Genomic DNA, 20,367 nt, shown 5'->3' with positions numbered 1-20,367 from the left:
ACCCCTATATTTATGGCATGGGTTTTGTTATTATAAAAAAACTCACTAGAGTTGACTCTCTGGATCTAGTTTTCTCCTTGTTCAAAGTTAAGGATGCTTCCAGTAGATTCAAATTCAAACATAATTCAAAGGCTCGTTCTGTCACAGGGTATAAGATTTCTATAGACTTATTTCACTGGGAAGCAAAAGCTGAAGCCAAAAGCCAAGTCATATGGGCAGAAAAGGAAATAAATCAAATCCTAAACAGAATGTCAGGTTTTATGGTGTGCCTGGCATAGAGTGGTAGTAGGGGTGACACCAGCTGACACCACTGAGCACTTACTATGAACTAAGTGTTTTTCACGCATTCAAAGCAACCACCCTCCCAGGTAGCTATTATTATTATCCCTATGTACAGAAAAAATAAGGGGGATTGATGAGGTAAGTGGGGTGGAAGACTTGCCTAACTTCACAGCTTGCAAAAGGTATAGCTGGGCTGAGAACCTGGGCTGGGGTGGTTCTACAGCCTGTGCCCGTTCCACTGAGTCTGGCTGCTACCCCCAAATGAAGCTGGCACATTTGGTCTTACTAGGGAGAGAAGTCCAACAGCCTCCACTGAGCTGTGAGCCCTGCACCCTTATCCAGTGGGAGGAAGCACTGCTCAGTGGCTAGCGTACCACCTTTGGACATCTGCTCCCCCACTTACTAGCTAGGTGACACTGGCATGTCCAGCAGGATCTCTCTGAACTTTAGTTTTCTCATCTATAAAATGAAAATAACATTCAATTCAAATAGCTGTTTTAAGGAGTAAAATATGATTAAAAAATAGTGTTTGGCAGATTGGCCAATTTTGAGTGTCAGTGAGTAGCAACAATTATAATATTATATATTATATTTAATTGTATATACAACTTAAAAGCATAGGTCAACAGAAGAAGCTGTAACCTCAAAGATGTTACTTAATGTATAATAAAAACTCCTATAAAAAGGAATAAAGAGGGTGGCGCTGGCCCCATATGCTGAGGGTGGCGGGTTCAAACCCAGCCTCGGCCAAACTGCAACCAAAAAATAGCCGGGCATTGTGGCGGGCGCCTGTAGTCCCAGCTGCTCGGGAGGCTGAGGCAAGAGAATCGCTTAAGCCCAGGAGTTAGAGGTTGCTGTGAGCTGTGTGACGACGCCACGGCACTCTACCGAGGGCGGTACAGTGAGACTCTGTCTCTACAAAAAAAAAAAAAAGGAATAAAGATTAGTGTTTTCTATGCAATAAGGATGTTTGTAAGTTCAGAAATTCATTTTAATATCCATAGAATCTAAATTACATTTTTAATTTTTGTGAGTTCTCCATTTTATGCGAGCATTTTAAACCACAGAAAAGTTGAGAGAACTATATACTGAAAACCCATGTACTCATCGCTTTGATCCTACAATTAACATTTTACTATATTTGCTTTATCACATATCTATACAACAATCTGTTTTTTAAAAAGGCATTTCAAATTTAAGAACACCAGGACATTTGCTCCTAAACATTTCAGTGTGCATATCATTAACTGGAGTTCTACATTTAAGATTCTCTTTTTTACTTTTAGGTAAAATGACACACAAATCTTACCACTTGATATTTCTGACAAATGCATATACCTCTGTGACCGCAGCCATGTTAATAGATTTTCTATCAAAATATAGAATATTACTTTTACTCTAGAAAGCTCTCTTACCCACATTACATTTTAAATAAAGAAGCTATGAAATAAGGGGAAAAAACACCAGGTTCAAGAATCAAAGGATCTGGATTCAAATCTCATTTATATGACTCGTTAGAAACACACACAAGTGTGCATGCCCACAGGCTCTACGTTGTCTCCCCCCTCCCCATTCATATGTATCTATCTCCTCAGTGTTTTAAAGCATTAAAAAAAAAAAAAAGACAACACCCATCTCACAAGGTCTTTTGTAAAGGTTAAGTACAAAAACACCTGGAATACAGTAAGTGTTCAGTAGATATAATCAAATAGAAATCATTACTTTGGTACTTCCTCCATACCTTCCTCCCCACCTCTCCCTAGTCTCCCCAATCTGAGAATGTTGTCTTCAAAAAGAAAATGGTAAGGACAAAAAAAAAAAAAAAAAAAAAATACACACACACACACACACACACAGTTACATGAGAGATGAGGAAAAAAAGGGCATCTCTCTGCATAGGCAGTCCTCTCCCAATTTATCCACGGTGACTTCAGCTAATTAAACATCTGTCTCAACGGTCTCCTCAGCAAATTATTCATCCCCACTTTGTGACACTGATTGTTGGTTTCAGCCTTTTCCCCACTTGCTACCATTCCCAGAAACTTCTAAGAGTTTACTCACCAGGCACATGGCAAGGAATGATGCAGGGTCCCCATTAACCCCCTACAGGTGCCCTTGGTGCCAAGGCTGTTCATAATGCTGCCAGGCGTGCCCTTAGATCTGCCTCCCCAAAATAAACTGGTAGGGGTGACAACGTTTTTGTTTATATTCTGATTTGCAGATTGGGATACATTTTCTAAGTACTATGACATGTACCAGACTGAAGCAAAGTATTTAACAACAATTTAGCTGAAAATCTGTTTTAGAAGTGGTTTTGACGACAAAGCAAGCAGGTAACATAAGGTCTCGAATGAGGCGAAATGGGAGTTTGGTAAATTACCGGACTCTCTTTTTGAACACACAAACAAAAGCTTTGCTTGTGATTGTATGGCCAGTAGGCAAACAAGTGAAGTTACCTGGCTTGGATACGTGTCTTTCTCTATGTATCAGTGTGTGTGAGTTGTGTGCACCTGTTTGGGCAGGAAGTGGGGAGGTGAGGCAGAGGAAAACTGGGTTCTAAACTACAGAGCATATCTTAAAAATGGTATTCTGAAATTTGAGTTCTTCTCAATTTCTTTTTCTACTAAAAGAATTGATTCGCTGAAGAACTATCCTTTAATTAGATAAATGGCTAAATAAACTCATTTAAAAACACTAAACTGGCTGGGGTGTGGTGGCTAACGCCTGTGATCCTTAGACTCTAGGAAGCTAAGGTGGGTAGACTGCTTGAGCTCAGGAGGTCAAGACCAGCCTGAACAACTAAAAATAGAAAAATCAGCCAGGCACTGGGGTTGGTGTCTATAGTTCCAGCTACTTGGGAGGCTGAGGAAAGAGAATTGCTTGAACCCAAGAGATTGATGTTACTGTGTGTTATGATGCCACAGCACTATATCCAGGGCAACAGAGTAATACTCTGTCTCAAAAATAAATAAATAAATAAAAATACTAAACTATAAACTAAGACACAGAAATACACATTAAAATGCAATACTAATAGCTAACCATCTGTTTGGCAAAAATTAGAGATGAATAACATCCAGTGCTGGTAAGGGGATGGGAAAAGACACACACCTATATCATCTTAGGACATTAAAGAATGCATATAAACTTGTTAAAGGGTAGTTTTTTTTTTTTTAACATTTTAAATAAACCTCTGACAAGTAATCCTATGTTCAAAATTTAGCACAAATGTACAATGAATATTCATACCAGATTGTTCATTGAAGATTTCTATAATACTGAAAATTTGAAAATAATGTAAACATTATTCAATAAAGAGCTCAGTTAAATAAATTTCCTAAAAAAATAAAAATGTGATCATTCTGATACAGAATAATGCTTATCATATATTTTTGAGTGAAAAAGCAAATGTAATATCATCTATATTGTGTGATATCATTAACAAAAATACCTTTACTCATATACACTTTTCATTACTTCATTTAATAAACTTTTACTGAATGACCTCCTATTACTTGGCAGGTACCTTGATAGATGTTGAACATGTAAAATAAAAACAAAAACAAAAAAGAGGGACCTGTCCACAGGAAACTTATAACCTGTATGCATATCTCTCTGTGTGAACTGAATTAAAACAAAACAAAACAAAAGAGTTACGTCAAAGGAAGTTAGAGGAAATCTTCACTTTTTAATTCACATACCTCAAAAATGTTTGATTCTCTTCAATAACTGTTTAATTTTATTTAAATATGTGTATCTCTAAAAACCTATCTTTTACCATAACCTTCTTTTGATACTAACTTCAGGAGGTCAGGCAACACTTCCAAGCTATTTCAATTCTCCCTGTGCATTCAGCTCTAATAAAAGAAATCAGACTTTCTCATGGTATCCATCCTTCTGTTTCCTGAACAGAATACTTTCCACTCTTCTCCACACCTTAATTCAGGGTTCCATCATCTACTGGACAGATTTCTCAAGAGCTTCTGCGCAGATGTCTCTGCTTCATGTTTTGTGGCCTCTAATCTATTTGTATAACACAGATGGTGTTTTCTAGAAGAAATTCTGATTGTATTGCCCTCCTTTCAATGGTTCCTCTCTGTCATCAGGATAATGTTCAAATTCAACACAGTTTACAAACATGACCTAGTCCCAAAGGACCACTGCAGTCTGAACACTTTCCCATCCCTCTTCAGCTGCCAGTTTCTATTCATCTTCAGGTTCTAAGTCACATAATGCGCTCAGGACAGTTTTTCCTAAGATTGGGAGTCATGGCTCCCCTCTTCCCATATGCACCCATGCACGGTATCATAATTGACTGCTTATTTGCTTGATTCCCCAACTAAACAGTAAGCCCCTTGAGGGTAAGGACCATTTCCTGGTCTCTATAAAATCCCCAGTCCCTACACAGTGCCTATTATATTATAAGTCCCCAATAAATGAATGCACCTCTTCTATTTTTGAGTATACTATCAGGCTGGCCTGGCTGCATCTGGCCACAGCTTAGTTCCTGTAGATTACTCTTCGCCCACTTCCTGCTCCAGTAATTTGGAACTTATATGTTCTATGACTACATCTCAAAGCAGGTTTACTTGTCTGCCTGGAATGTTCTTCTTCTCATTTACCCATTTGACAAAGTTCTAACTAATCTTCAAAAAAGCCATCAAAGAAATCACTCCAGAGCATCTTTTCTTAGTCCCCTCCCCACCTAATAGTTTCCAGTACTCCCTTATCTGTGCTGCTTGAGTAGTATGTATACATCTGCTTGTCAGTTTACCGTATTTTAGTGCCTCTTTTTCTGTGTACTCACTGGGTTTCCGTTTGATTTTTAGTATAGCCCTGTTACAGAGCAGGCAGGATTTGATGATGACTGCTGAACTAAACAGGGATCTTAGAGCCATACAGCCCTTAAGACCACACAGCTTTTCATACAGTGTCTGGATTAATCCTCATGCAACCTTTGTCATGTTAAGAGTCGATGAGGCTCAGAGAGGTTAAGTACCATCATTATACACACAGTTTCTTAATGTTAAGACAGATTTTTCTTCATCTTTTTAAACATTTCTACATCTACATGTAGTGGTATTTCCTGGGCAGCTACTATCAACTTAGTGGTACTCTGGAATTACTCCCTAGTAAACCCAAGAGAAGGTCCTCTGACTTCAAACTGTACCTTCCACACCACCTCTCAGCCTCTTAGGACATATGTCTTTTCCTTTCATTCTACTTTTTCGTTAATCTAATCCATGCTTGTGACTGCCTCAGATGAAGTGAATGGATAGATTTTGTAATGGAAAAGGAACTTCTAACAGATTAGCGACTAGCAGGAAGAGTAAATGCTGGTCAAATGCAGCTTTGGTGAATGACAGATTTCAAGTTTTTCTGATGTGGCAATTGGGAGAGCTTGTAACACCCTTCTAAAATAATTGGGTCTCTAAAGTGGTTCCAAAAGATTTTTGCTTGACATAAATTCTCTAAATTTCCAGTCTTTCTGGATAAAACAGTTGACTGCAATGCCATCTTTAACATGCTCTACTCTGTATTTGAGAAGATCCATCAGGAGCTTCAGAGCACTCCAGACAGGGGACTCTCAGGCAAAAGATAAAACAAAATGAAACAAAAAGATAAAGAAGCAGAGAGGGGAGGCAAGGAGGAATATTTAACTTGGAGCTTCTTACTGGGGCACTTCTGAGTTATACATTTAAATACCTTAGAAACACTGTAAGCAGACAGTAAATTACAACCTTAATTTACTATATCATTCTCCCACTGGATCGTTGGATACTGAGTATAGGGTCTTTACTTATTATTTAGCACCCATGCATGACTGCCATCAACGTAATTATTTATTCTTTCGTAAGGAGGAACAGTTGTCTGCAGAAATTACTGCCTTTTGACAAAGAACATTTAAACAGTTTTATTTACCTTTTATTCTTTTTATTTTTTTAAGGATGACCTGCTACAGCATATGGAAACCATGTATCTGTTATACATTCTCTGCTTATACATTCTACTTTCATAGAAGAGTTACTGGATTTTCTGTCTTTACAATCACACAGATGTAGGACTCTGTTCAATCCTTTAGCTTACTTTAGTCCTTGGAGGGTATTTTAGGCTAGAAGAGTGTTAAAACCCCTACTTCATCTAAAATGCATGTGGATTTCTCTTTTTCATAGGGCAGCTCAGGACAGGTGGATGTTGCTTTAAGAAAGCTAGACATAAAACATTAAAACTGACACCAACACAGACAAACTGTGCAATTACAAAAAGAATTCTTGGCTTTATATCCAGATTCACCACGGGGTTCCTTTAAATGCTGCACTTCCCTAGTGCATTTAGATCTCAGAATCAATGAACATTTCTATTTACAGAATTTTAAATTTGTTCTCCCATTAGGGTTCTAATAAGCAACATGGTACGAATAAAAAGAGTATGGGCTTTGAGGTCAAAAAAGCTTAGGCTTCAATTTAGATTCACCATTTACTTACTACGGAAACTTGGGTGACTTTAACTTCTCTTAACAGCTAAGGTAAAGGGGGCTCAGAGAACTAAGTACCTAACTACACATATATTAACAGTTATCATAGTTCCTTAATTCTAAGAAGCACCTTTTTTCCTTTACTTTTTAACATTTATAAAGCCTTACATATAAGGTAAAATGTAATCAAATCTACTTTCTAGAAGTGTTGTGCATATTTAAATGAGGTCATATCTGTAAGTACAAAAAAGCTACTCAGGGTGGGGCCTTGATATGTGTCACACTTTATGGGGGCAAGACATGATTGCAAGAGGGACTTAACAATTGCAATCAGTGTAACCTGGCTTATTGTACCCTCAATGAATCCCCAACAATAAAAAAAAAAAAAAAGCTACTCAATCCAACAGTTCTCTTCTACTGGGAAGAGATCTTACTTTTGGAAAGATCTTTTGGAAACACTCTTTTTTTTTTTTTTAGTAACATATCATCACCTCACTTATTTATTTGTTTATTTATTTTTTTGCAGTTTTTGGCTGGGGCTGGGTTTGAACCCGCCACCTCCGGCATATGGGGCTGGCGCCCTACTCCTTTGAGCCACAGGCACCGCCCCCAAAACACTCTTGATAAATAAGGAATTCATTTGTGTACAACTTTCTAAATCTATCTGGCATGAAAGTAAGGTCTACCAGGTGTGGTATTACAGAGACTGACCCTACTGCAGCCAGCCCACTGCACATGATCCATGTTAGGTCATAGGTTCTAAATTCTTTCCGTCCTAGCTGCCTGGGTCTCTGTCTGATCTGTACCCCTCCGTTGTAATGCAACCACCAAGTCTGCATTTCCCCCCAGCTCTTTCTCTGTGTTTATACTCTGCATATGTCCCTTCCCCTCTTTGGATCTCAGTGGATTTCACAATGCTTAGAAGTTTGGATTTCATTCTATATGCAACTGTAAGTCATTTAAAGGTTTGGAACAGAGATAGGATCTGATTCTTATTTTACAGGATCTCTCTGGTTGCTGTGCAGACAAAAGATGGTAGGGGGCCAAGAGCAGGAACAGGATGCTATTTCAGCAGTCCAGATGAATAGTCACGGTGACTTGGACGCATTCAATTAGAACGCATTCATTAGAAGACTAAATGGATACAGGATATACTGTAGAGGTAAAACTCACAGGACTTTCTAACGGATAGATGTGGGGAGACAGAAAAGGTAAATATTCAGATAGCCAACTGGATACCTGTCTTGGGGAATATGGGTAGATGATGGCACCATTTACTGTCCTGGGCACCTGCTGTTTCTTCTTATAGGGTCAATTTCATTCCAACATTGGAAGAGGAAGAGTTAAGTAAATCAAACAGCGAAGTAATCTGCAATGTTCTTTTTATGTTAAAACACAGTAAGTTAGTTTTAATTGGCTGTGCCCCACACTCACACCTCAACTATAGCTTAAATATGAAGGCCACTATTTAAATGTAAATTTCTCAGAGGAAGAGTTCCTTGAACATTTATAAGATGCAGGGAGCTCCCTTTTTTTTCTGTTTTTCTCTCAGCCCCTCATGTTCACTTTCCCTCTAGAATATAAGGTCCTCCTCAGCAAGGGCCTTGTTGATGGGCTTTGCCACTGTCTCCCTGTACATAGCACAGGTCTGACACACGGGGCACACAATGGTGAATGTACAACACGGCTGCAAATACATCGGGGAACAATTACATGAATTTTTAAGATACAACGTAAGAATCCAGGGATGCCATCGTTAGTTGTCCCTCAGACCAGAACTCCACACCCTGTGCTATTTTAGTATTTTAGGGAATAATGTTTCAGAAACCCTAGACTTTACTATCTCATTGGTGACATTCTAGGGGAAAGAAAGTAAATTAGCAAGCAATAAGGTGCCCTGTGGACACAAACAGAGGTGAAGAAGGAGTTCCTACTTGAGAAAACTAACACTTTTCTTTCAAGTCTTAGGTGAAATTTTATAAGAGAGAAATATGAATGAATCCTGCTAGGCTTTTTAACAATATTGTAAGAATTTTCTTAAAAGGATCTTTAGACTAATAAAAATTTATCTTTTATATCAAAAGGTAGGAAAAGACGAGGTAAGAAAAATATGCTTCTGTTCAATCTTTCTGCAGATGACACAGAGAAAACACCTCTATTTCATAATAACAAATATGGAACAGAGCTATGCAGAAAACTATTCTGCTTGGTAAATCTCACTTTGATGATTTCTCTCTTTTGTAGATCAAGAGAAACCTCTATTTCTGTGTCAATTTAAAAACTAAAATTGATCTGTCTCCATTTCTCAACAGTGCCTCTGTCAGGCCCAACATCATGCTTCAGAAGGCTGGTTAACAGCATTTTTAAACAACAGTAACAAAACACTAAGATGCTCAGAAGGTCATTGATTGCGAGGGTGACCTTAGCAGAAAGAGAACTTGAAGATCTAAAGCCTTTATACAATTAATAACAGGTTAGTATATTTTACTGGTTAAATCAAGGGCCCTGATTACTACTCTTTACTGTGTCAAAAACACACCCACCCAATTATTAACATTGGTAAAGAGGTTTCATCCAATTCTCCTAAAACTGGATTCTCCAGTTACAATTTTCTTAAACAGTGGAGATTTTCTGCCAACTCAGGTAGACTCCAAATGTCAAGTAGGTCAGTAATAAAATAAAAAGTTAGCAAGAAACTTTAAAAGAGACATTTAAAAAATAGGCCTTAGCAGAGAACCAACTGGAACATACCATGAAAAGACCACTATAGTTAAGTATATGAATACTAACAGGAAAAAACCCTGCAGCATTCACAAATAGTTATGACTTGATAAAATAATTACAAATAAAGCAACTCACAATTTTAGATCAGTTACAAATGCCTGTAATGATATCCTATCCTAAAAAGAAAAACGATTTTGAAACCCTAAGGGTTTCCATTGGCAAAGCTATTTACTTAACGAAGAATTCTTTTGCTCAAACATCTACCACCTTCTAATTTTTTACAAATCAAAACTGGGGAGGGAGTGCCAGAGGGAAAAACAACAGAGTATTTAAATATTAGGAGTATCATCAAGCCCACATTTTAATTTATTAATAAAATAGTTCTAAATTTATTGTTATTATTAAGTGAAGATTTATGTGGTCAGTTTGAAAAAAAGATAAACGACATTAAAGAAATACACAGACAGCTTACCAAAGGAATTCTGAAGTCCTGTTCTAGTGCAACTAACCTCTAATGAATAGTCTACATGGCACATGTGATTTAATTTGAGGGGGTATTTCCCTGCTTCTCATTCCAGCTAAATAAGAATAGCAAAAAGGCAAACATTGTTCTGCACTCAATCAGGTTAACCAGGTGTCTGAAGAGAGAGCTCTCACGACTCTAATTCATAGGGCATGGTAGGTACCTTCTTGCAAAGACCAAGTAGAAGTAATTGTGGTAAAGACTCCAGAAGCCTGGCATCTCTCCTCATCAAGTTCATGACTAAGTTCATGTGTCATATTTCTAAGCTGGCATCTCTCCTCATCAAGTTCATGACTAAGTTCATGTGTCATAAAGTACTAAGTATTTCACAGACAACTGTGAACACTAACACATTTTTTAAAAGTAAATATACTGGTGTTTCCCTCCAGGACAAGAGGATTTTCATTAATCAACTTCCAAAAGAAGTCCATTCCACAATACAAAGTTCAAAAACACAAAATGTATCCTGCCTTTATTTACCAAGTTAACCTGAAATATGTACCTTTGCTAAACTGGAGATTCTTCTATTTCTTGAGACAACAGTTAATAAAACTATAGAAAGACCTTCTTAACTTAAGAAGCTTTTTGGATTAAGAAAATGGACAGTACACCTGTAATCCTAGCACTCTGGGAGGCTGAGGTGGGTGGATTGCCTGAACTCACAGGTTCAAGACCAGCCTTAGCTAGAGCGAGACCTCGTCTCTAAAAATAGCCGGGCGTTGTGGTGGGCACCTGTAGTCCCAGCTACTCAGGAGGCTGAGGAAAGAGAATCGCCTGAGCCCAAGAGTTTGAGCCCAAGAGTCTGTGACCTAGAACACCATGGCACTCTACCAAGGGCAACGAAGTTAAGACCCTGTCTCAAAAAAAAAAAAAAGGAAAGAAAGAAAAAGAAAAGAAAAGTATCAATCTCAATTGGCTCTCTAGTATGAAAAGAAATAAATAATGCAGACCACTGTTCTTGGGATAATAAGTCTAACTCTCTGTCAAGGATATGGCAAAGACTCTAATGGAAATGGCAGTGATGTGTACACAAAGGTAAATGTAAATAAATCTGTGTATGAAAAGTGCTGGGAATGGACATAGATACACAGGTACACAACTGGACAGAGATGATGGGAGAATGAAGGAAAGACATTGGCTCAGCTGTATCTGAATAAGTTCACAGGGGCTTCATGGTCTAAAAAAATCTGTGACAGTAGAATGTCTAATGAGAAGGTTAAAAAAGTTGTACCTCCTCCTTGGACAATTCAGAATAGTGCCCTCTTACAATATAATGAATTATATCACAAATACACTCTATGTAAAAAATTTTAAGAACAAAACAAGAGAAAGAACCAGGATTCTAAAGGAGGATGAATGCTAATCAAATGTCTTTGATTATGTAAAGCTGTTTAAAAGCTACTATACTGGCACCTGGAGCCCCCAAATACCTCTTTTCCCTTGGCAAGGAGTAGCTATGCCTCTTCAATCATCCCCTAAATGCAAAGAAGTTTGACCCCCATGCAGTGGATAAAAGTCACCCAAAAAATGAACAAAAGAGGTGTTTGGAAAAACCAGAACACCATTCATCCCAGCTAACGACTTGTTCATTATGAGTGATGATGGATAAAGACTTCTCATGCTGAGATGAAATCAAGATTTATATGCATTGTTTCCTCTCCCAACTTGTGGGAAGATCATCATCATTTAATTCTATCTCTGCGGCCAATGATGGGCATCCAGAGAGCTGGTTATCAAACGGCGCAGTCAGCTGGCAAAAGCCGAAACGTGCAGTTGGCACATCTGGACGGAGCCGCCACAGCCGAGGGTGAACAATGACTCCTGGCAAGCATCCAAATTGCTTGCAGACGCTAGCAGGTCTCATCTACAACTGCCTCTACCAGCATCTCTCTCTCTCTCTTTTTTATGAGAATCAGATTTTCATTGCTCCATTCAATTGCTCTCCTCTGCCATTTTTTACAGCTCTTATCGTTTCCTTGGAATATGGCCTTGAGACAGCTCATCCGTGTCCTTCACCGTGTTATCTCTTCTAACTTTTATTAAAACTTCAGCTTTCATCAGAAGATAGCTAATTAAATCTGGAACAGATTATATGCCTCCCTTTAAAACAGCACAAAACTATTTTCTTCAATCTGAGCAATGCTTTTTTTCTTTCTAAAAGGTGAAATTGAAAGTGTTTAAGAAGACTCTTCATTTACAAGGCTAAGATATTTTGCATGTCATGTATGAGTTAATTTATATTAAAGTTGTCTCTGGTATGACAAATCTTTTATCTTTTTCCCCCAAATAATTATTTCTCAACACTGCTAATATGTTTTCTTATATAAATATCATAGCTAATACCATAAGCTTATTTTCCATATAAAGTTGGGTAATAAGGAATTAGATAATAATGGGTATTTGTGCGTATCAAATGATTTATCTTTTTTAATTTTTTTTTTTAAGCTTGCACTCAGTAGTGCTTAAGACAAACTTTTCCTTTTTTCCCCCATATCTCAAACACTAATAACTGTAAGTTCTCCCATGGAAAATTATGTGAAAACATGAAGTGAAAAGCAGTGATTCAAATTTAGGACTGATTTTGTGTTCAAGATAGCTTTACATCAACTAATCATTAGCACAAGTAGCTCTATCTTAATCTACCACAAATTATTAATGATGGAATTTCCATAACTGATATGAATCCATTCCTCTCACATATGCCACTGACCAGTCCCTTCCTGTGTTCCAGGGGCAGTATAAAATTACTTTCTAGCTGTAGACCTGCTAACCAAACCTTCCGGCAATGATATCTGAAACAATCTAGGCAGCCATCGAACAGACCAACACACCCACTAGCCCTGTCTCCTGCCCCACACTTCCAGCCCTTTTAATGAAGGGTTAAGCTTCCACTGCCAGGACGTGATTTAAGCATCCTACCTGAAATTTTCTGAGATCCTTTTCTTCGCTTCACTGCCTTTAGCAAGATGTCTTTCATTGTGACCTTTGTGTTGTCCACCTGAATAAGGGAGAATCCATGAGCAGCATTTCTGTAGGAAAAGACAAATATTATTTTATCACCAACATTCAGCCAGACAGATATAATCTTCACTGTGTTTAAGAAAGTTTTAAAGTAGGTGTACAATGAAGTGCCAATTATTTAATCTATTTCTAATGGAGAGAGATAAAAGCATTCTAATATCAGCAGTTCCAAATGAAAGTGAGGTCAGGGTTAAGAAAGGTTTTTCTAATTGATCTCACAGACCAATTGAATTTAATTGGTCTGTGTGGGTCAGTGGCACCTCGGGTTCCTAGCATTGGCTCCCAAGCCAAATCCTGCAGCAAAGAATGACAACTGATGAACTTGGCTTGTGTCAGTAGATGTCACTGCAGGCAGATACTACTACTGTAATAAGCTCATGGAACCCCAGACAAAAAAAAGTCATGACCTGTGTATGTGTGTGTGTATGCACACACACTAGCTAGTTAGGAAGAACCTTTTCCTTTTCTCATTTTAAACTGCTTTGGGGTATCACTCTGTGTGTGTGTACACACACACACACACACATAATTTTTTAAAAATACACAGTCTTTGTACACTTCAGTAGAATGTTTAATCTTAGTCCTAGAAAGTCAAACAAAATATTAGCTAAGCACAAACAATGATAAGACAAAATATGAACACTACTTTCAAGCTTCCAGTTGATCCAATTGAGTGGGGGGAGTGCATCATCCACATAGGAAAAAACAGCTAAGGAGCAAGTACTTTAAAACACAGAAGCCCATCTCCTGCATGAGGTAACTTCATCAACCCTGTTAATTGCAATAGCAAGTATCACAAATACTACTCACTACGCTTGGGCACAGGGACAAAACAGGCCAATTCCAAGTAACTCATGTAACAAACGGGACCCAAGTTTCCAACTATGGAACATGGGAATTGCCACAAGGAGTTTGGTTGCATTCCCATTTCTCCATAAGAATCTCAAAAGGGAATATGGCCAAAAAACATGGCAGAACTTCATATTGACAAGAAATATGAAAGAAAAGCCAAGCCCCAAGCTAAGCCCTGGAAAAGCTTCCCAATAATAGGACAGGCTGGGAAGGAGCCTTAAGCCTAGGTTGGACCCAACCAGGTGGCTGACTCTCCACAGGGGCTGGGGGGCTGATCTCGAAACCAAGGACCTAATTTGCTTCCCTAATACAGAGACATCTCCACAACCCTCCTCTCCACACGGCTTGCTGTTTAATCCTTGACATTCCATTTGTTAAAAAGCAAAAGCCGATGCTGGTCTGGCCAGCACAATCATCCATTTTAACTTGGTCAAGTTCTTGCTATTGAACAGCAGGCCTGAGAACTGTCAAGCTAATTTTACTGAACACTCTGTTACTGAATCATGCCTGAGTCCCGGCCATTCTTTACTTCAGAAGCTGGACCCTATCCCAGAACAATCTTTAAAAGTTTATTTTACTGATCAAAGCAAAATAAGAAATAGCTCTTTTTTAACAACTATATTTAGGGAGCAATGCAGTAAGTGATACTTTGGCAAGAGTACTGAAATGTAAAGTGCCTTGTGCATTTATAAACTTGGGGGTATTTGCGCTGGCGCCAGGCCAGTGTGTGTTTGGAACAAATGCCAATCAACCACATTCAGATTTGCCTTCCCCTGCTTTCTCCTCAGAAGTCAGTGTGTGCTCCATCTGTGACAGTATGCTGGGCGATGGATGAGGAGGGCCTGAAAGGAAACACAAGTTCTGGAGTACTCACAAACTAGTACTGGCCTAGACCTCGTGAACTTCTATCCATGTGGGTTCTACCTCAACTATTTTAGATTTGAATCTGCTTATAAATTGCTTACATTCTCTCCTAATCTGCTGCTGGCTGATAGCATTATTTCAAACCAATACATTTATCTTTTTCAGCAAAGGCAGACTAAAAGCTCAAAAGGAAGCCTGGTGTTTGGACTAACTTCCATAAATTAAAAGCATCCTTTTAAAAGATTTTTGAACAGAGGAAAATCCCTAGTCTGTATTTTTCTGTCATTTTACCAGAAGGTACCTGGGTGACAAGGTTAAAGCAAGCAGAGGAAATCCCTGGCACTTATCATCCACAGGCATTACTGATAAATTGTGTGGTGGAGGAATAAAGGATTACCTTCTGTATTTTTTCATTACACTTTTCTTTTGTTACAGAATACATAAATTCATTGTGGCACAATGTAATATGTATCACCATGCTACACCTGCGGACGCTTCCGAGCGGCTGCCATGTCTGTGCAGTCAGGAATGATAAGTGAACCACCCGTGAATGTTAACGATAGTGATCATTCTGAGGTAACTCGGCTCTCCATCTTCCTTTACAGCCTCCGTGCTGAAGCCAGGGTAGCAAGGTTCACGAGAGGAAAATGAAAACAACAGTGAGGGAAGGGGCACACACGGCCCTCCGAATGTACCTTCATGAACATGCAGTATCTTACTCTGGGGCTCCATTTCAGTAAAAACGTTAAAAGGAGAAAGAGGTTCTGCCCTGCGTATTGCACATTGCACATTCAACCAGACCTAATAAAAGTTTCCTCAGGTCAACCCCACATGCCACTCCTTTGCTCCAGATGAATGCAAACTTTGGATTTTGTTCTGGACCTGTAGCACTTCAGCAGGGAGACAGATAGCGTTTCTTTTTTGAGTAATACACTTACAGGATTTTAAAACGTGGAAGAACAGAACACAAGTGGTTCTCAGCCTCCACCTAGGTGTAACTGTTAAGTTATGCTCCCATTTAACAAGTGGAAATGGAGGCTTACCATAATTTTCAGCCTGACTTCCAAATTCTAGGTTTTATGCTTCATTTCTTTATATCCAGGATTATTTATGGGCTTTTTAAAAAGGCTACTGAAATATATCTTTTAAAGTTGCTTTTACTTAATGTGGAGCATTGGGTCTGAGATGGAGAAGACAGTGATCTCAGGGGAGACACACTAGTCCCACGGCCTTCTTTGCAGTGCGGAGATCCAGTCTCTGAGCTGGGACCGACACTGGGATGGCTAGTCCTCAGATGAACAGCAGACCACACACAGACCCAGAGTCTCAGCTCAGAAACGGCTCCTCCACCTGCTCCCCTTGTTCCCCCCAACACCCGGCATTCTAGGGATACTAGGTAGAAGCTGCTGCCCTCCTGCAGTTCCTCAGGCTGCCCAAGCTGGGTCCAAGATGAATATTGCCAGGAATGTTTCAGTCGATTCAAAGTTAGGTCCTGTCAAGTCTCCTAACCACTGAAAAACATACAGGCATTTTAAAAAGAGATTACTCACTTGAGGAGTTCAGCTCTGTCCTAGTGCAAAGCCATTCAGTTGCCACAGAGAAGTTTATATACCAGCATTAACCTGACACAACAGCACTTCTCTACTAAGGAGTAAGCCAGAGGTGATGGGAACCATAGAAGAAAACAGGGGTACAGTTCTTCATCTGAAAAGCTTAGATTCTATTAATAGGAACATAGCTGGAACCAGAACCCAAGCTGGAAAGCAGCGCATTAGAGAGGAAAGCACAAGGGAGTTGAATACCCTTTGATTGAGATCCCAGTTCCATGGCTAACTGAAATGTTGTTTTAATGTGTGAGAACCTCAGCTGCTTCCACAAAATAAGGAGGCTACTTGCCTCCATGAGGGATAAAATAGACAACGAAGCCCAAGCACCTGGCACTAAGGCTGGTAAATAGTAAATGGAGTTTACCAATGTTAGTTCTCCTTTGCTCCCTTGTCCCAAGCCAGCACCCCCAAATAAGAGACCCCATTCAGTTCCTCTCCCCCATACCACCTAAGCAGAGGTTGCTTATTTGGGGAGTAAGTCTCAACACTCATTATAATTGGTAACACAGGGACATGAAAATGTGCCATTTGCAGGCTTGGTGGCCACATTCAGGAGAACTGTCAGTAAGTAGTCTTTGCCCCAGCCATTAAAAACTCTCAAGAACTAAAAGGAGAATATTCTGGGCTCAGTTTTCAAAGCTTTCTTTTTTGATAAAGCAAACCACAGAAGCTGGTGTGTTCCACCTTGGCTTAACTCATTGGCTTTGGATGGTGATAAAGGAAATAAAAATTATGGAGGGGGTATGGAGAAATTCAATGAATTTATTAAGAGCTTTTTGATTTGTACAGTGCAAGTTGTTCACTGTTTAACAATTACAACAATAGGAGCCACTATTACTTATTGAACACTTATTATGTGCCAGGTACTGTTTTAAGCTTAAAAAAAAAAAACATCTTTAACAACTCATTTGATCCTAAAATAGTACTATTATTATACCCATTTTATAGAAGCTGAGGCTGGAGGCATTAGGGAATTTACCTAAGGACACTCATCTATTAAAGATCCTATTCTGGATTCAGAAATCAACACCATGGTCCCTAACTCAAAGAGCACAGTCCAACAGGAGAGAAAGACAAAGAAGCCAACCAATAATCACAGCTCTGTAAGATAATCACAGCGATAAAGGTAAGCTCAGACTGCTGCTGAAATATTTAACTCAGCTCCCCTGAGAGAGGAGTCAGGGAAACTTCTTGGTGGAAATAGTGTCTCAAGATACAGCCATTATTTAACTGTATATCATGGTAAGAAAGACGGTAGCAACACCAGAAAGCAGCAGAGCCCAGCAAGCTCTAGAATGAAGCAGGCTATGGACAAAGAAGTGATGTATAATGAATGATGAGACAATGACAACAGCCGACATTTATCAAGCACTTACTTTAGTTCTCAGAAAAGGTAGGTGCTATTACACCTGAGTTTTATAACAGAGAAAACTGAGGGTTAGCAAGGTTGAGACACTTGCATCATATAATACATTAATAATAAGTCATAGAGCTAATAAGAGATCCTGGAGGAGCCAGAACTTGAACCCAGGTTGGCTAGACTCTCAAGCCCGTGTTTTTAACCCCTGTAAGCTCAGCCTGCAAGGGAGCCTTAAGGACTCAGATAAAGACAAGACTTCAGAGAGCACATTCTCTAGATTGGAGCCACCAACCAATCTGTGGAAAAAGTTCAACTGGCATTATAACAAATTCAGTTTAATTATCAATGTGCTGGTGTGAATACTATATGACCTACAAGATCCTTTTTAAGAAGGCCTTAGAGAATGGCATAATTTCGCAACCCACAATCTGAGTCTGCAGAGGTAGAAAAGAATTTCAAGAATAGTGTTGATTCTCCAGTTGTGACTAGTTCATAATAAGTGACGAAGACACACTCTAGTTCCCAACCTGCTCTGGTCCCAATTCCATGCATGTTCATTCTCTAGCATCTCAAGGTAGAAAATGAAAATATATGAGCAAGAGAAAGCCTTGTAATAACTGCAGCATGCCTGCTTTAAAGCAAGTCCTTTGGGTATTACTTTATCCATAAAAAGAGTTTACACTAGTGTGAATGCCACATTTTGTTTCCCCTTGCACTAACCAAATTTTTTTTCAAGATCAAAGTGTATTGTATGAGCATGTGATGTTTGACATTGGACAAAGTACTCTTTTTCAAAACAGACATTTTCCAAAAACATAACTCGCTAGACTAATGGGCAGTGAGAAGCCAAAATGACTGCCCTCCGCCTTCTCCTTGTGTATCTTTGCCAGAGTCCTTGGGACTTGCCAAATCCGGTCATGCCTGCTTAGCTTGCTCGACTGATTGTGCCAGAAAAGAAAATAAGACACAGATGTATTTGAGCTCTTTGAGATGCCAGTAAGAGAGACAGCTAATGGCTTCATTTCGACCCTCCCCTTCCAGCTGGGCACAGGTGGGGGATAATGAGGTCCCTCTCCCTAATCAAACTCAATTATTTACTACTCTATATAACCGCAAAGACATTCACATTCAGTTCAGAATATAAAACACACTGTGGGCTACTTCCAACCACTGCCACTGGGTATTTATAACAAACTCAAGTGGCTAACAGTTTGCCTTGGCAGGAGTTTAAGTGTGTAAAGTTTTGCAAACTGTTTCTGTTCAAATATGTCCTGCTGAAACGGGGTCCCAGGTGGGGTTCCATAACTGTCAGGTCAGTGAACTGCGTAACATCTGAGAATGTATTCACCACGTAGTGCAGACAGCATCTGGAAATCAAACGCTTCATTCCATTGCAACCTTCTGAGAAGCATCACACTTTTTTTCAACAGCAAGACTGACATTGTATTAATAAACATTCCAAGTCACTAGCCTGACATGTACATAGCAGCAGCTGACAGACTCCAACATAAGCTGAGGGGAGAACAGAGGAAATCAAAATGAGACGTAGTAACTAAACATGGCCGAAGGGGGTGTATCATGAACAAATCACATTAATGTCAGAAATGTGAGTCCTAAACTTCTGAGATATATAACAACTAAAGTAACAATCTGGCATAATTTTTGGATACCAAAGCTAGTTGATGGTTATCTAAAATGTGTGCTTTTATAGTAGGAACAAAGCGTATCCTGGCACAATTTCAACAGACATTCCAGTGAGCAAAACATACGTATTTAGCTTGTCTGACCTTTAAATCCTTACAAGTATGTAATTAATGTTTGCCATCTTTATTACTTGCTCCAATATTTCTGTCACTTTAAACAGACACAAAGAAAAATCTTTCCTTTTCTCTAGATAGTAGCTGTTGCCAAAAAGGAAATCAAGTCAGATTTACAAATACAAAATTAAACAGGCTGCATATGTTACATTTCTACACATGAGGACAATCTGGACAATGAAAATGTTTGCTAATACAACAGAATGAAAAGAAACAACACACAGTTGGTCCTCTATGACTCAAGCAAACAATAAAGAACTAGGATAATTTACACCCATATTGCCAGGCCCAGCTACAAAGAATACAGTCATCTTTTTTTCTCCCTTATCCTATTTTAGCTTTGCCCCTTATCAAACAGTATGACCTTGGGTAAGTAATTACCTGTGTCAGATCTTCAGCTTATAAAAATAAAAATAAATTGCTTAGAAGGAATAAATGAGCAATATCTAGCAAAGGTATGAAACTGAATGAGTGTGCAAAAATGCACTTTTCTTATTTTATTTTCATCTTCTATAGACCACAAGACAATATCACATAAGAGAAGGAGAGGCTTAAAGCTAATGACACCCTTTAATAAAGGTCTGGTCACTTGGGGCGTACTCGGGAGATATAATCAAGAGGGTAAATTCAATCTACCAACCTTTTTTTTTTTTTTTTTTTTAGGTTGAAATGGATGACTTTATTTATAGAACTAAGATCAACCTTCAGAAAGTATGAACTAGCCTACTGTTTTAGCTCCATGTAGCAGAGCTACAGGAGGTAGCAGCAACCCTCTTGAAAAGCCCTGTACAGCAAAGAGGGAAGAATCCAGGACACACCTCACCTTTCCCTTTATGCAAAGC

At 39.0% G+C, this 20,367-nt stretch overlaps 1 protein-coding gene across 1 annotated transcript in view; it reads right to left on the bottom strand.

Moving 5' to 3' along the window:
- Nucleotides 1–20,367, bottom strand: part of MAPKAP1 (MAPK associated protein 1) — a 284,441-nt gene that overhangs the window by 96,892 nt on the left and 167,182 nt on the right. Inside the window, 1 exon segment of the mRNA XM_053562435.1 lies at nucleotides 12,924–13,033. Within this exon segment, the coding sequence (XP_053418410.1) occupies nucleotides 12,924–13,033 (110 nt within the window).

This window comes from Nycticebus coucang, chromosome 2 (assembly GCF_027406575.1).
Source record: "Nycticebus coucang isolate mNycCou1 chromosome 2, mNycCou1.pri, whole genome shotgun sequence".
Taxonomy (NCBI): Eukaryota; Metazoa; Chordata; class Mammalia; order Primates; family Lorisidae; genus Nycticebus; species Nycticebus coucang.
Note: the sequence above shows the minus strand (reverse complement) of the source record. Positions and strands in the feature narration are given on the sequence as shown.